This window comes from Heterocephalus glaber, unplaced genomic scaffold (assembly GCF_053883595.1).
Source record: "Heterocephalus glaber isolate CG9 unplaced genomic scaffold, H.glaber_assembly_v1.0 deba00000937, whole genome shotgun sequence".
In the NCBI taxonomy this organism is placed as follows: domain Eukaryota; kingdom Metazoa; phylum Chordata; class Mammalia; order Rodentia; family Bathyergidae; genus Heterocephalus; species Heterocephalus glaber.
This window is the reverse complement of record NW_028258173.1, coordinates 6561900-6578447: the sequence shown is the minus strand read 5'-3', so window position 1 is coordinate 6578447 and position 16548 is coordinate 6561900. Positions and strand designations below refer to the sequence as shown.

Genomic DNA, 16548 nt, shown 5'->3' with positions numbered 1-16548 from the left:
TCCAAAATCGTTTGGCTCTATAAATTAAGACTAAATACATCAAGTTTAGGTCTTAAAACAAAAATTCCCTTGGCTTTTATAAGCTCTATAAAGTAAGTCAATCCATTCATATCCTTCCTTTCTACAATCTTATTACTTTGACTTTTTCTGAAATATTACCAGTATCAACAAACAAATACTCCAGGCAGTCACACAAAGGCAGTTAAAGACCACACATCACACCAAATCTCTTAAGTCATACCGAATAATAGTCTATCCCGAATATATCACAAGCTAGCCAACATTAAGTGTGCAAGGAAAAAAGAACAAGCACGGCTTCTTTTGTGTTACCAGAGTGAAAGAAGGTAGCAGAGCACAAGGAGAGGTGATCTCAGGATTTTGCTTGGCATCAACACTTACCTTGAGGATGTCCCCCCTTTTGAAGCTCAGCTCATCGTCCGCAGTAGCTTTGAAGTCATATTTGGCGATGGCTTCCATTCTGAGCGCTGATCAGTGCTCAGCAGCCTGAAGCACGGGGGAAGGGAGTCTTCCCTGCTGAAGCAACCTAGCGCTCTGGGCTCAGCCTCACCTCTCTTCTGGGGCTACTCCTGCACGCTGAGAAGCACAATGCCACCCTGAATCAGAAGAGGGATGATTAGGAGAAGTGGCCAGGATCCACGGCAGCCCCGCCCTGCCAATCGGCCTGCTGTCCCAGCCCCCACGCCCCCTGGCTCAGCTGGGCTCAGCCCTCCTCCTCCCTTCCAGGCAACAGCCCACTCTCCTTCTTCCTCTTTTCAGCCTCAGCCCCAGGCGACTGACAGGCCCGGCGGCCAATGGCAGCAGCTGCTCGAGCTATTCCAGAACACACTTCCTCTTCCCTCCCGCTGACTGTGCTCGCTGTTCGGAACCGGCTGGAGTCCTGGTCAGTCTCCACCTTTCCTCTAGCGCCCCTCACACTTTTTCTTGGGTTACCAGGGCAGTACAGTACACAGAAAGAAAGGCCCACCTGAGGGTTGCACCTGGTTCTCTGTTAAACAGGCCTATCTCCCTCCCCTCTCCTCAACAACACTTCTGACTTCCTGTGAACACCGCCTCTCCTACTCCTTGGTCCGAAGCAAGCCACGCAGGCTTTAGTCTCATGCTGCTCTACTCTTTTCTCAAAAATGAATCTTACCACCATGAGCATCAATAGCTTTCCTGTACCACCTCCAAACTGTGATCAGCCATTCAGGCCACCAGAGAAAGATACCCTGCTGGGAGCTCTTTGGTGGTGAGCTGTACGTGCACAGGCTCACTGTTCCCTGAAGACCCCCAAAACTTTAGGGTTAACACTAGCCCTGAAAATAAGCTCAGAATTCCAGAAATAGCCTCTACATTATTTCTAACTAGCCTAAAAAATATAGCTGAACTTGTAATCTACACTTGGAAAGAATTCCTTTTAAAGAACCCAAGCTGACAAATATCTAAGTTTGGGGAAAAAAGTACAGGGATGGTGTCAGAAGGTCAAACTGAAAGCACAGTTACTCTGAGCAGTTTCTTTTCTCAGAAGAAAGAAAAATAGGCAAACTGCATTCTGCAGGTGGGAGATTAGGTCAGAACCTCTGAGCCAAGTTTTAGGTAATGATGGGGGCAGTGTGGTCACTACTGCAGTCAAGGGTCTCCCACCACAATCATGGGACACAACTGTGACCTTTGCATACCTAATAAAAAATAAAGCCTCATTCTTGTTTTCCTACACTCTAAACAAAAGCAGAAAACAAGGACACTGGCAGAATAAAGACAGATTATTTATAGTAGCACCTTTCTTGGACAATTAGCACCTAGAAGCTCATTTGAGGAGCACGAGTGATTGTTCTTTTGTTCTAAAGTTAATAATTGGGGCATTAATCAAACACAGCTATGAACAGACTAGGCACTAAACCAGCTGAGAATATTCAGATTAGTCCAAGGTATTGCCCAGAAGGAAAGAAATCACCTGGTAAAAAGTCCTTCCAGGGCTGGGGATTTAGCTCAGTGGTTCCACTGCCTGCTGCGCAAGCGCAAGGACCCAAGTTCGATCCCCCGTACCAAAACAAAAAGTCCTTCCAGTAAATTCTGAAAGCCAAACAGGCAGGTAACTAATAAACTAAGCCAATGTTTGTTTTTTGTTGGTTTTTTTTGGTACCAGGGATCGAACTTGGGACTTCCCGCGGCGGAACCACTGCGCTAAATCCCCCGGCCCAGCCAATGTTTGTTTTTTCAGACCATACCTAAGCTATTCTATGTGGTGCTGGCTCTAAAGAGGAAAGTTCCAGTAAATATATAAATATTTTTAAACATAAAAAGATTAGTCTGGATATTTACATTTGTGTATCTTTAAGTGCCCTTTACTTACACTCTATAATTTTTTAATCAAACTAACCCATACGCATAATTTTAAGTCAAAAGTATAAAATGGCTTACAAGCAGTTCCCTACCAATACCTGCATGCAATTACCCTGTTTTGTTTTTAGTCTTCTCTTTGCATTGATTTACAGTACTTCCAAATAATATCTTTCTATTGCTGTTTCTTAGTTCATTAGTCATTATTTATTCCCTAAAAAGTGAGGATTTAGCTCTTTCACCCCAATTTCTCCCAGCCAATTTTCCCCACAGTATCCTACTAGTGTTAAATATTCCAGTCTCATCAATAGTAATGCAAATAGTAATACATTATGAAGTATTTAGGGGCTGGGGATGTAGCTCAATGGCACCGTGCTAGCATCACAAGCACAAGGTCCTGAGTTCAATCCCCTCTGTACGGGGAGGCAGGGTTATTGTTCATTGATGATTTAAATAATATATTACACCACAATCAACTGAATTTTCCCAAGCATTAAAAACTGCTGGGGTTTTTTTACTTGGCTAGTTTCCAGTGTATGCTTTTACCTTTTTTTTTTTTTTTTTAAACAAATGCTCTAAAATCCTGCTACATGCTATCAATATTTCCATACCCTACTCATTTTAACTGGTTCCCAGGATGAACTGTTGACACTCTATGACAATGTTAAGAAGCCGAAGAAGAACTGAACAGATTTGAAAAAAAGTCAGAAACTCAAAGCAATGCCACTGTCAATGTACTACATAGTAACAGGGTATAAACTTTTATGTCATTTGGGATTTAGGACATCATAATTTTACAGCAATAGCATAAAAACCAAAATAGCTCATAACACTCCCGTTCAACTTATCTGCCACAGGATTTCTGAGTTTAAAAAGATTAACAAGCTTAAAAAGATTAACACTCTGGGCCGAAGACTTAACTCAGTGGTTCCGACACCTGCCTTGCAAGCACAAGGTCCCAAGTTCGATCCCCGGTACAAAAATAAATAAATAAATATTAACACTCTAGAAAGTTGTAATTATTCAAGCAATCACTCAAATAATTATTGCTTTGGTTTTTGTTTGTTAGGCCAGGGATTTAGCTCAGTGGCTTTGCTGCCTGCTGCGCAAGTGCAAGGACCCGAGTTCAAACCCCAGTACCAAAAAAAGCAAAACAAACAAACAAAAAAACCTGCTTATTTGTTTGTTTGAGAAAGGGTCTCCCTATGTAGTTCAGGCTGACCCTGAACTCACTATGTAGCTTGGGCTGGTTTAGAACTTGTGGTAATCTTCCTGCTTCAGCCTCTCAAGTTCTATGATTATAGGCATGCACCACCATACCTGGTTTAACTATTGCTTTGTGAGGTATAATTTGACAAGAAATTACACCAATACTTCCATGGGTGTGCAAAATGAAAACTAGCATCTTATTTAGAAAATTCAAAGAGGTCAGCTTATTAGATTACCCACAGAAAAGGAATTCAAAAACTTTCATTGAAAATAGGAAAAAAACCCACTCTACCCCATATACAATACTAATTACTAAAAAGAAGAAATCTGAAGGTAGACAATGAACAATTTGGGGGAGGGAGTGCTGGGGATTGAACCCAGGGCCTTATGCATACTAAGTAACCATTCTACCACTGAGCTACAACCTCAGCCTTTGTCCAACAACTTTTTTTTTTTGGAGACAGGGTCTTGCAGGCTGGCCTTATGTAGCCCAGGCTGGCCTCGAATTTGCAGCAATCCTGCTTCAGCCTCCCAAGTGCTGGGATTACAGGTATGTGCCACTATGTCACACAAGAGATTTTAATAGAGACTGCTGTTCCCAAGAAAGTGAAGTGGCAGTGCATTTAACACTACTGCTTTAATTTTTCAAGTGATAAACACTGTATCTGAAAATCTAGTGTCCTAGCAGTATTTTAAAGATTTTATTCTCTTTCCAGTTAATTCTCTTCTCAAATTCACAGAAAATATGACACTAAACCACTATATCTTAGTGTTGAGTCTGCATGGTCTCTAGAGGCAGGTTAATTGCCACTCACTTAAGTAATGAACTTGCCGGTTACAGTTATAATTTTGGGAAAGCCTTTTAAAAAAGCTCCAGTTTTCTGATCTGTAAAATGGGATAATAACTACCTTACAAGATCCACTGAGCATTAAATTAGATAATATAGATAATACACGTGAGATGCTTTGGACAAACACATAATGGTTACTCAAATTTAAAATGTTACTCTACTGAGCCAGGCATGGTGGTACACACTGAGGCAGAAGGACTGCAAGGTCTCAACTAGCCCAGGCAATTTATTAAAACCCTATCTTCAAAACAAAACAAAACAGGACTGGTTATAGCTCAGTGTGAAGGCTCAGGATTCAATCCTCAGTACCAGAAAACAAATAAATGCAAACTAAGACAATGAGGGTTTTTTCACATACTAACTGGAAAAAGTTTTAAAGATTTGTAATATTGAGTCTCTGAAATACTTTGGGTAAACAGAGCCACACTATCAGACCTTCATTCATTCAACACTAAGAAGTTACTTGCCTAGTTTCTGCCAGCAATATGGTTCAATATATAGAACCATCAGAGTCCACACTGTGGCTGGGAATTAACCAGCTCAATCTTTCTGGAGAGCACAGTAATTTGGTAGTATCTATTGACAATTTAACAATACATTTTCTTTCTTTCTTTTTTTTTTTTTTTTGGTACCGGGGATCGAACTTGGGACCTTGCATTTGCGAAGCAGCTGCCAGAACCACTGGGCTAAATCCCCGGCCCAACAATACATGTTCTTGATTAAGCAATGCCACTTCACAAACTTATTTCACTGAAATAGGATATGCAATATGCACATGCAATATGCAAAATATATACACCTGATCAATATCCATGAGTCTTTCTTGAGACAAGCCCTAGTTCAGCCCTCAACTTGCTACTTAGCCCTGAACTACATACTGAAGCCCTATCTCAGAAACACAAACAACAACAAAAAAAATAAAAATTTTAAAAATTTAAAAATTCAGAAGGCCAGCAACTGTTATGACTATGAGGAAGATCATTTCTGCACATTTCAATTGTATTTTGTTTTTACAGTAACCATGTATGACTTTGGTAGTTAAAAGAACAAAAGCTTAAAACCTTACAGATGCTCTGGAGTTTGCTGGATTCAACTGTCACTTTACCACTTACAAACTGAATGACACTGGAGAAAGACCTTAGATCCTCCAATCCGCAATATCCCTCAACTGGAAAATTGGTGTAATATCAGCATCTATTTTATAAAGTCAATTTGGAGATTGAGGTAAAGCCTGCAAATGGCTTGGCAGAGTCTCTGGCATAAAGACACATGAACTGGCATCATCAATCCCTTTTCAAATATCAATCCACATGCTGTGAGAGTAAATTTAGATCATGCACCTAAATTAACAACCCTATTAAATACAAACTTGGGTCAGGGATGTAGCTCAGTGGTAGAGCACTTGACTAGGATGCAGGAGATACTTATACATATAAATCTGAAGAATCACAGCTATACTCTGAGTACTTTAAGCAAATTTTAAAATTTGCATTTCAGCCAAATGCCCTGGGGCCTTCCCACAGTCGCAGCTACTCCAAGACTGAGGCAGGAGGATGGCAAGTTCCAGCCCAGCCTGGACAACTTTTATTCTGTCTCAGAATAAAAAATTTTTAAAAAGGGTTGGAGATGTAGTTCAGTAATAGAGTACAAACCCCTGGAGTCAATCCCCAGAACTGCCCTCCCAATTGTGTTCCAGATAATGCATTATAGCATCTTTGCATAAAATGAAAGTAATACATACTCATTTGGCACAACTGGGGAAAGGCCTACTTCCACAAATGAGAAAAAGCAAAATAAAGAATCTTAATGGCCATTTCATAACAGTGCAGTTCCTGTAAATTAAGCCAGTATGGTAACTACAAATTTTTCTTAGGAAGGAATAATGGCTTTCTATTCCACATTACTTCATTTCTCCCAAATCTACTACTCTTTTGCTCTACCTAATAATTTGATAACAAGAATTCTTGAGGAATATCTCTAAGTACCATTAACAAGCAGTACTTAAAACCCAGCAATTCTCTCAAATCTGTAAACTTGCTGAAGAAGTAAACTGCCTCAAGTATTTAAATGCTTACCTTCTGTCAAAGAAAAATATAAGAATTAATTTTGGGGGGAGCAAGCAGGTAACTGGGGTTTGAACCCAGGGCCTTCATGCTGACCTACATCCCCAGCTCTTTTTATGTTATTTTAAATGTCAAAACAGGGTCTCACTAAATTGCCCAGGGTAACCTAGAACTTGTGATGCTCCTGTCCAGCCTCCCGAGTGCTGGGATCACAGGTGTGCGCCACTACATCAGGCTAAAATTTAACATTTTTTTCTTGTGATATGGAAAATTTTAAACATGAGAAGGAACAACAACAACAAAAATTCTGTCAAAAATAAAAAATGTGGGGGCAGAGAAAACAGGTCAGGGGTAGCTCATGATTAGCATGCAGGGGGCCCTGGGTTTGAGCCCCAGTACAGAAGTAGAGGAAAAGGAGGAGGAAGACCAAGGCGGCCAAATATAATGGATGTTAAATTTTTAGAAAGACTGATGAGTAAATCAGTACTATTACAATGGGCAGGCTTTGACTAATTCATCAACGGTCTAAATAAGTTATAGTCCATTAAATTTTTAAGGTTATGTTAATTCTATTTTACTGTAGGTCTGTAGCTGATTTTTATTTTTTAACACTAACCACCCATACTGAAAATCAAAATGAAGTCATATAAGCCCCAAACTGACATAATCTTCCTCAATAATACGAAAAAGACAGAGGAAAAAAAACAATGGCAAACAATCACAAAAGATTTAACGTGAAGAAAAAACTAAAACACAAAAAAACTAAATAACACAAGCAAGCTACACTTGTGACCTTGTGGCACTACTGATTACTTACGGATGAATTCAATCCTTTGAGCCTCCCAGTTCCCAGGGGGAGAACTTAAATCTCACATAGCTCTCTAGCAACCCATCGGGCTGGCTGAAGGACACAGTGGACTCTTGCTTAAAGGTAAAAGAGTGAAAGAAGGAAACGAGATCTTCCAACGAAAGATGTAATCTTGAAAGGAGGAAGAAAATCCACAGCTCCAAAAAGGGATAAAGTTCGAAAAATTTTGTCTGGGAAGGGACAGAAAGGAGGAAGAGGAAGTAGATTAGAAAAAAAGAGGTGCGAGAGAAGCAAATGACCGGAGTTACAAAAATAAGCATTTCGGGTCCCTAGTGCAATGTGGAGACCGAGAAGAGAAGCCGGTGGAAAAGCACAAAGCCAAAGAGGTAAGAACCCCAAAACAGACTAAAGCGAAAACTTCTTGTCTCTTAGTTTTTTGAGCGCCAACAGCACCTAAAGATAATCCTCAAGTGCACTTCAGCTCTTCTGCAATTTGCACTTTTATAGCATTTGAAGCGAGCCTAGAATCATTTTCTACGCAAGCCGTAATTCATCTGCCCTAGTCACGTACGTGTAAGGATAGTATTGCAAATATTAACACCGCTCTCGTGCGCTGAAATCTTTCTCCGAGCGCTCCGACCTGCCACTGCTCATTTTTTCTGACCAGTATTTTCCAAGTAGTTTAAAGAAGAAAAGCTCTAGCAACAGACGCTTCTCTGCGGGCTCCAGTAGCAAACATTTTAACTCACGGTAGATGGATTTCCGCAAAAAATTCGCCCAAAGATGCCAAGAAATGGTGACGTGGTTGCCGTGCAGGTCGAAGGAGCATCAATCACACGTTAGCAGCCTGCACCGAATCCCCCGCCTCCAGGGCTAAGTCAGCCTGACTCAGAATTAGCACCCTGCGCCTCTCAGGTGCTCCAGGGCCCCTTCTGCGAAAACCCTCACGACGGGAGGCAGAACTCATTAGGGAGCCCCAGCCACTTCCCGGGCTCTGCCCAGCGCGGGAGGACGGTCCCCAGGGAGGAAGCGTCCCAAAAGGGGAAACGCGGTGTCCGGAGCCCAGCGGTTCCGCTCCTCGTCCCGAGCCTCGCCGCCACGACCGGAACCCTGAGTCTGCCCGGAGGCCCCAAGCAGGCTGGGAACGGCAACTCGCCGCTGAGAAGAGAGGAAGAGACACCGGAGCTCGGCGAGCGCCGCCGCCCGCACTCACCGTGGCGCAACTACTCTCGACGCGCCCGGCCCGCCTCTCCGCAGCGCTGCGAGCGGCCGCAGACCCCGCTGCTGCTCCTCGAGGGCAGCGTCTGCTCCGGCCGCCGTCACCGCCTCAGGTTCAGTCGCGGTCGTCGCTGCCGCCGCCGCCACCGCCCGGTAGCCCAAGCAGCACAGCCGCCCCGCTTCCGCTCCTTGCCCGGGTCCCGCGAGAAGTTCCCCACGCGGCCCCGCCCCCGCGAGACTTCCCCCGGCGGAAAAGGCCCACAGCGCAAGCGCTCATTCTTGGCCCGCCGGGCCCCCGCAGGTAGTTGCGCTGCTTGCCCGGACGCACGCGCAACGATGCCTCACAGCAGGTGGCACCCGCCTGGCTCCGCCCCCTGGTCGCAGTAACCCTCTCGGTGCTGGAGAGTACCGTTCTCTCCTGAAGAAGTAACACTTCCCCGTTCAAATCACTTTTCCTTCGCTTTCCACCAGTTCTTGGCAATGACAACAGAGGGAAAAGAGGTCTTCTAGCGTGGCACACTGCCCATATATAGAATCTGGTCTTCAATTGTTTGGGAATCCATATCATACAAACTGCATTATTAGATGAATTCGTGGATTCGTTCGTTCATTGACTGAACCATGCACCTAATATATGTAAGCATCGTCCTGGGCATAGAAGATAAAAAGATGAAAAGAAATTCTAGCCCTCAAAAAAATAAGAAGAAAGAAATCAATCAGTCCTGGCCCAACAAGCGATTCACAGTCCAAAGAAGTAGCGGAGAAGTAAACAGTGCCATTCTACTGTTATAAGTATTTGAGGGAAGGCTGAGGAAGCTAAAAAGATGAAAGAGGGGCCCACTTCAGAGAAGCCTTCATGGAGAAGGTGATGTGGAGCATGAGTAGGAGTGGGGCAGGCAGAGCAGCCTAAGTGAGGGCGTATCAGGCAGAGGAACTGGCACATGCGTGCAGAGGAACGGAGGCGTGAGGAAGTCCTGTTTTGTGTGATGCTAAGTAGTTCCACTCCTGTGCGAAGCCTCTTAAGTACCGGAGAGTGGCAGAAGATGAGGCTTGGAGAGCTAACTTATTTTTCAGCTCCAAAAGTTCTTTCCAGTTAAAGGAGAGAAGAGAATACCTCTAATGTTTATGTGCTCTCTGGCGGTCAACAAAATAATGTTGAGCTGAGAATAATCAAACATCTAATTCCACAGAGTGAGCGAGCCCATTAAAATAAGAAAAATGTATTGTTCTTTCACCAAACGTTGCCTGACCATCAGCTGCCTGTGAGATGCTCTGTAGGGTAAAAGATGAACCAGACAAAGCCTCTGCTTTCAGCAGTTTTGTTGTTTTGTTTGCGGTACTGGGGATTAAACCCAGTGATGCTCTACGACTGAGCTACATCCTCAGCCTTTTTTATTTTTTTATGTATTTATTTTGAGACAGTCTCTCTAAGTTGCCCAAGCCGGTCTCAAACTTGGAATCGTCCTATCTCAGCCTGTGCAGTAGTTGGGGTTACAAGCATGTGCCATGGTACCTGGCTAGCAGTTTGAAAGAGAAGTCTAGCAGACTGGCTAGCAGTTTGAAAGACAAGTTGGTCTTAAGTGCCTCTGAACTGCATAGAGGACTGCCACAAAGGAGGGAGTCATTACTTGGTGCTGAGGTAATCAGGAAAGAGGTGGTTTAAACTGCAAAGTGAGAGTACAGAGGAAAGTGACGGAATCTGCCAATATTTCAGGTTGGGCAAAGCCCAGAGTTTGGAGGAGGAATAATGAGTGAGGCACAGAAGGGTTTCATTTTCAAATGATATCCAACCTGGAAGGTTTTTAAGCAGAAGAGATCTGATAAAAGGTGAAAATAACAAGAGGATCATCTATGTAACCACCTGAGCTGTATAAAGGCATAGTGCCTCCCAGGGCTGGTAATAGCCTCCGTTTTACAGACTCACTAACTGAGGCTTAGAGAGGTTGGTAATTTACCCAAGAAAACTGTACTACAGTAGACCAAGTTTTGAACAAAGGCGTGTCTTGTTTTAAAACTCACATTTTCTTCCGCACGGTGACACTATGTTCTAAAATGGTAGCCTGAAAAAAAATAGAAATGAAAGAGAAAGATTTGCCTGATCTGCAGAGGTGGGGGCAGGGATGAGGAAGGATTGCAGTTCTTTGTTTTGAGTAGGCTTAGATAGTAGGGAGAACAGCATAAATACTTGTCACTTGAGGACTAGCTTAGGAACCAAGAGAACCATGTAGAATACTTGTAACTGTTGGGACCATTGACCTTCAAGAAATTTCAGTCATCCTTGTCCCAGCTAGATCATGCCCTCAGAGCTGGGAAAAGCATTAGAAAAGGGGCTGATTGGGGCCGGGGATTTAGCTCAGTGGTTTCGCCACCTGCTGCGCAAGTGCAAAGACCCGAGTTCGATCCCCAGTACCAAAAAAAAAAAAAAGGAAAGAAAGAAAAGGGGCTGATTGTGATTGTGCTCAACTATTGGCATTCAGATACCATATATCGATTATTAGAGGGAAGTGGGGGGGACAATGATGTCATTGTGGATCCACAGGCAAAGCAGCTCCACTCTGAAAACCTAGAATTCAGACACTTGTAGCATCCACATTATGTTTAAGTATTTATTTAAAATGAGATAAGCATGGTGGACGCAAGCCTATATTTCCAACACCTTGGAGCTGAGGCAGGAGGACTGCCAGAAGTTCGAGGCCAGCCAGGGCTACATAGTGAGTTCAAGGCCAACCTGAACTACATGCCAAGATCATGTCTCAAAAAAACCAAAAGAAAATTATTTAAAACAAAAGAACCATAGCTTCCATTTGTACTTAAGCATTAGCTCCTCTTTTGCACAGCCAGATATTTGCAATGATGTTCTATGTTGGGCATTCTGCTACCAAATAATAAAACAGGACATGGAGAAAGAAAAGAGGAGTAGCTGAGTGGAGGTGGGGACACAGTGAAGGGGGACAGGCAAATAAGGGGATATTAATGGCCCAATTTTGAAAATGTAGAACTCAGCACTGTGGGAGACATGCGGGTGGAAATATCCAGTGTGCTGTTAAAAACCTCATGCATTCATTCATTCTGTCTTCCAACATTAACTGAGCCTCTACTCTGTTGCACACTGGACAACGCTTCCATACTTCAGAGAATATGACAAGGTTCATATTGATCGTTTTTGAAGCACAAAGCAAGAGACCTGACCTCTTCCAGGATTATGGAAGGCAGGGGGGGTGAGGTTTAAGCTGAGACTTATTAGCCTAAGAGGAAGAGAGTGTTCTAGGATAAAGAAGCATGTGGCATGTGGGTGAGGCAGTTGGAGAGATTCATGGGCTCAGTTTATGGGATGCTGAAGCAGAATTTGGCCACAGTCAGACTCTCATCTACAAAATACTTTATCACTGTGGCTGCAGAGTGGAAAATCAATTGGAACTAAGATACTTATCATCTATAAGATTAATGTCACAAGTCTGTTGCAAGGGCCCTGAAGATCAGCCCCTGCCTGCTAGCCTGCCCTCTGAGTCTCCGACCAACATAAACTTCACCAATACTAAACCACTTGTGGTTTCCGGAAGGTGCCATGATCATTTGAATGTCCATATCTCTGCACATGCAATTTCCTCTTCTCAGTTGGCCTTCTCTATATTTAGGTGCCCAAGTCAGTATTAGGGCTTTTTCAAAAATTCCCATTATACATCTTATCTTATAACATCATTATCTTTTGTTCACTGCTCCCCCCCGCAATGGTCTATAGAAGCTCCAGGACAGACTCGATTATGCCTTTTCACATTTGTATTCTCAGCGCCCAGCACAGGGCAGGAAGTGAATAAATGAATGCATGAATGAAGAAATAATGGAGGCTGAGTAGAATTCAAAATGGGGCTGCTTTTCGGTGCAGTGGTGATATTTGAAACTAAGGAAGCAGGTGAGGTCTTAGAAAAAAAAGTAGGTGTCTAACAGAGAAGGGAAAAATTATGTACTTCTTTTTCAAATACAGCCTCAATAAAACAGACTCTGAGTATGTCTATATAAAAATATATGCAGATGGGCCAGATTTGGAAGGGAACATTTAAAAGTAAAAATGATTGTGTTGAAATGGTGCACTGGTGGGTGACTAAGTAGAAGTCACATCCTGGAATGAAAACCTGTTGTAACTAATTACAGAGTGGCCACATCAGACACGGCATAATGCAAATTAATCACCAAAAATTCTCTTTTGCCTTGGGATTTGTAGTTAATTTTAGTCACCAGGAAGGGTTTCTGGCTTTGTATTCTGTGGTTATGGTGCTGCCACCTGCAGGTAACAATCTGGCACTGCCTGGGGATTTACTGAACCTTGGAGGCCCATATATCCCTGGCCTGACAGTTGACCCCTTTCCTTGGGAGCTGGTCCAAGATCATGTCAGGTATATCCTCCAAGATGCACACATTTACTGGCTTCTCTTAACTTTTTTTTTTTTTTTTTGTACCAGGGATCGAACTCGGGTCCTTGTGGTTGCAAGGCAGGCGGCGGAACCACTGAGCTAAATCCCTGGCGTACTGGCTTCTCTTAAGTGGGAAAGAACCAGACAAACAATGACAACTTCAATTTGGCATTTGAAATTCTATTCCCAGTTGCCCAAGTGATCTTGGAGGCTCAGCTAGAGCATCCTTCACTTAAACTATGAGCCAGGGATCCACAGAACTTCCAGGCCTTGACGGCTGCCTGTGATGCAGAGCCATCATGAGACACCAAGTGTTGTGACACCACCTCATCAACACCCAGCTCTCACCTGACCTGGTGCATACTCCCATCCCCCTGGGGGCTGCGCCAGCCTGCTTGTGGATCACCTCCTCCCGTTATTCATTACATTAAAGCCAGGGTGGATGGACTTTCTCAAACACAAACCCAACTAAGAGGTCACAGATATGGTCCAGAGTCTTCAGCATGTTGCATGTGACTCTCCATGGCTGGCCCCTGATGACAACTCCAGCTTCAGTTCTTATCCATCTCCATTTGAATTCTGTGTCCCTACTCTTTGGAACTATTTACAGTTTCTTGGAAAACTCTATAATTCTCTTACCTTCCAGTTTTTGTACATGCTGCTCCACACTTTGTTCTGTTGGGCTTGAATGTTTCTTCTCCCTGCCTTCCCATCTTCACTTGACTCTTATCTGTCCATCAATACTCAACTGCAGTGCTGCCTCACCCAGGAAGCTCTCAGGGTGATCTGGGCTCCAGTGTGTTCTCATGGCTCCCACTGCATACTCCATCATCATTCTCTTCATATAATATACATTAGTGTTATGGGCTGAGTTGTCTCCTGCTCAAAACTTAAATATGGATACCCTTGCCTTCCATACAGTAGGATATGGTTATATTCAGAGATAGGGCCTTTATATTCGGAGATAGGGTGATTAAATTAATGTCTGTAATCCCTGAACTCTGGGAGGCTGAAGAAGGAGTGTTGCAAGTTCAAGCCTAGCCTGGGCAACTTAGCAACTTAATAAGAACTTGTCTCAAAATAAAAAATAAAATAAAAGGGCTGGGATGTAGTTCAATGTGACAGCCCTACATTCGATGCCTTGCACCAAAAGGAAAGTGCTTACATTAAAAGATTTTTTTTTTGGTGCCTGGGATTGAACTCGGGACCTTGTGCTTATAAGGCAGGTGGCGGAACCACTGAGCTAAATCCCCAGCCTATTAAAAAAGATTATTAATTCCATCTGACTGAGAGTTTCTTAAAAGAAGAGTCATCAGAAGAGACCATATAAGGACACCAAGAAGTCAGCCACCTGTAAGCTAAGGAGATAGGTCTAGGGAGAAACCAAATTTGTCCTCACCTTCAGCCTCCAGAACTGTGAGAAAACACATTTCTGTTATTTAAGCCTTCCAGATTGTATATTTGGTTAGGGCAACCCTAGCAAACTAACATTTGCTCACTTGTTCTCTGTTTTAAACTGAGTCTCTCAAGGGCAGGGAACCTGTCTTATTTCTTGGCTCCCTATGTATAACTGAGTGCCCGGCAAGGGTACATCCCAGTAATAACCAAATGACTGGCTGGCTGAAGGCATGGCAGGAAGATAGAAGAAACACTAACTAAAGGTAAATAAACCAGGCGCGGTAGCACTCTGGGAAGCTGAGGCAAGAAGATCAAAAGTTGAACCCCAGCTTGGATCCACAATTTAGGAACTCAGTAAGACCTGTATCGAAATAAAAATAAAAAAGGGCTCAGGCTATAGCTCAGTGCAAAGGTCCTGGGTTCAATACCCAGTCCTATAAAAATAAAAATAAATAAAAAATAAAGGTAAATATGAAAGTTAGTAGCGGGGGAGTAGGTGAAGAGAAGAGTGGAAGAGAGGGCAGAAGGAAAGGGGAAGGAGAAAGGAGAAACAAAGAGGTATTATGGTTCTCCTGCCAGGAGTCTTTACTTTCCTTAGTCACCACAAAAAGACCTTAATGCCAAAGTCTCCTATCTTTTCCTAAAATACTGACCTGTGTCCATTTGTCTTTTTAAAAAAACTTATAAACAGAAATTTATTTTTCACAGTTGTATCAGCTGGGAATTCCAAGATGAAGATTCAGTGCTTAGTGAGAGCCCAGTCTTTGCTTCCAAATGGCACCTTGAAGCCTGCATCCCCGAGAGGAATAAATGTTGAAGAGGGCCTAGGGACTTACCCGCAGCCCTTGTATAAGGCACTGATTCTATCTGTGAAGGCAAAGCTCTTAACCAATCACCCCTTACAATGCCCACCTGTTATTGCTGTTGCATTAAGAATTAAGTTTCAACGTTAATAGAGTCAAAGCATAACAAAAAACCTAAATAAACTAGATTCTAGAAAATGGAGTTTATAATTCTTGTGCACTGACATAATAAAATCCAGAAGGACCATCTCCTACTCTGCATTTTACAATCTTACCACAATTCTCTCCTCTTCATCCATATCTAGTATCCAAACAAATGTATGTCAACTTTTTAACAGAATGGAAAGTACAGTAAGATTCTCCTGGCCACAAAATTCATTTTTCTCATAAAAAAGAAAAGTGACCCTGGCATAGTGGCTCACACCTGTAATCCCAGTACTCTGGGAGTTGGAGGCAGGAGGATTGGAAGTTTGAGCCCAGCCTGGGCAATTTGGCAACTTAGTGAGACCCTGTCTCAAAAATTTAAAAAAGGAGCTGGGGATATAGCTCAATGTGAAAGTCCTGGGTTCAATCCCATGTACAGGAAGAAAAAAAAAAGGTGGCCATATGTACCTTCCAGGTGAGGCTTGTAGAAATACCAAAACAATTACTAACATGTCATTTCTTCTTCTGCTGCTTCACCTTCTTCTTCTTCCTCTTCTTCTTCTTCTTCTTCTTCTTCTTCTTCTTCTTCTTCTTCTTCTTCTTCTTCTTCTTCTTCTTCTTCTTCTTCCTCTTCTTCTTCTTCTTCTTCCTCTTCTTCTTCGTCTCCCTCCCCCCTCCTCCTTCTTCTTCTTCGTGGTACCAGGGATCGAACTCAGGACCTTGAGCTTGCAAGGCAGGCGCAGTGCCACTGAGCTAAATCCTTGGCCCTAACATGTCATTTTTAGTATATGTGCTGCCGAAGCAAGCACAACATGTCATTTTTTAATGGCCATTGACTCAAAGAATACTTTAAAAATTACATAAAATTAAATCTATTTATTTCACATAAATACACTTCACCTTACTCATGGATCCAACAAACCTCAAAATGTAGATTAAAAAGTTTTTAGGGCTGGCAATGTACCTCAGTAATAGAGCAGTTGCCTAGAATGTGTAAGGTCCTAAATTCAATCCAACAACAAGCAAGCAAGCAAACAAACAGAAAAACCCAAGGAGGGTCGGGGATTTAGCTAAGTGGTTCTGCCACCTGCCTCACAAGTGGAAGGACCCGAGATCGATCCCCGGTACCAAAGAAAAAGAAAAACCCAAGCAAACAAACAAAAGATTTAATGGAAAAATATTACCTTATTAAACTTTACAGTACAGAATTATCTCACCTCTATGTCTTTGAGAAAATATTAAGTAGAAATACATAATCTATAGATAAACTTTAAGAATGAGTCACTAATAAAAACAATATAACTT

At 42.8% G+C, this 16548-nt stretch overlaps 1 protein-coding gene across 3 annotated transcripts in view; it reads right to left on the bottom strand.

The window, feature by feature from the left end:
- Window positions 1-8693, bottom strand: part of Grb2 (growth factor receptor bound protein 2) — a 75414-nt gene extending 66721 nt beyond the window's left edge. For 2 of the 3 annotated variants that reach the window (XM_004860664.4, XM_004860665.4), the window contains exons 1-2: window positions 8485-8691; window positions 400-614 (exon numbers count right to left, since the gene is read on the bottom strand). In XM_004860664.4, coding sequence (XP_004860721.1) covers window positions 400-477 — 78 coding nt within the window. In that variant the 5' untranslated portion in view covers window positions 478-614; window positions 8485-8691. Of the gene's footprint in view, window positions 1-399; window positions 615-8020 lie in introns of all 3 variants that reach the window. The other variant, XM_021241071.2, reaches the window with a different exon arrangement.
- Window positions 8694-16548: the final 7855 nt, after the last annotated feature.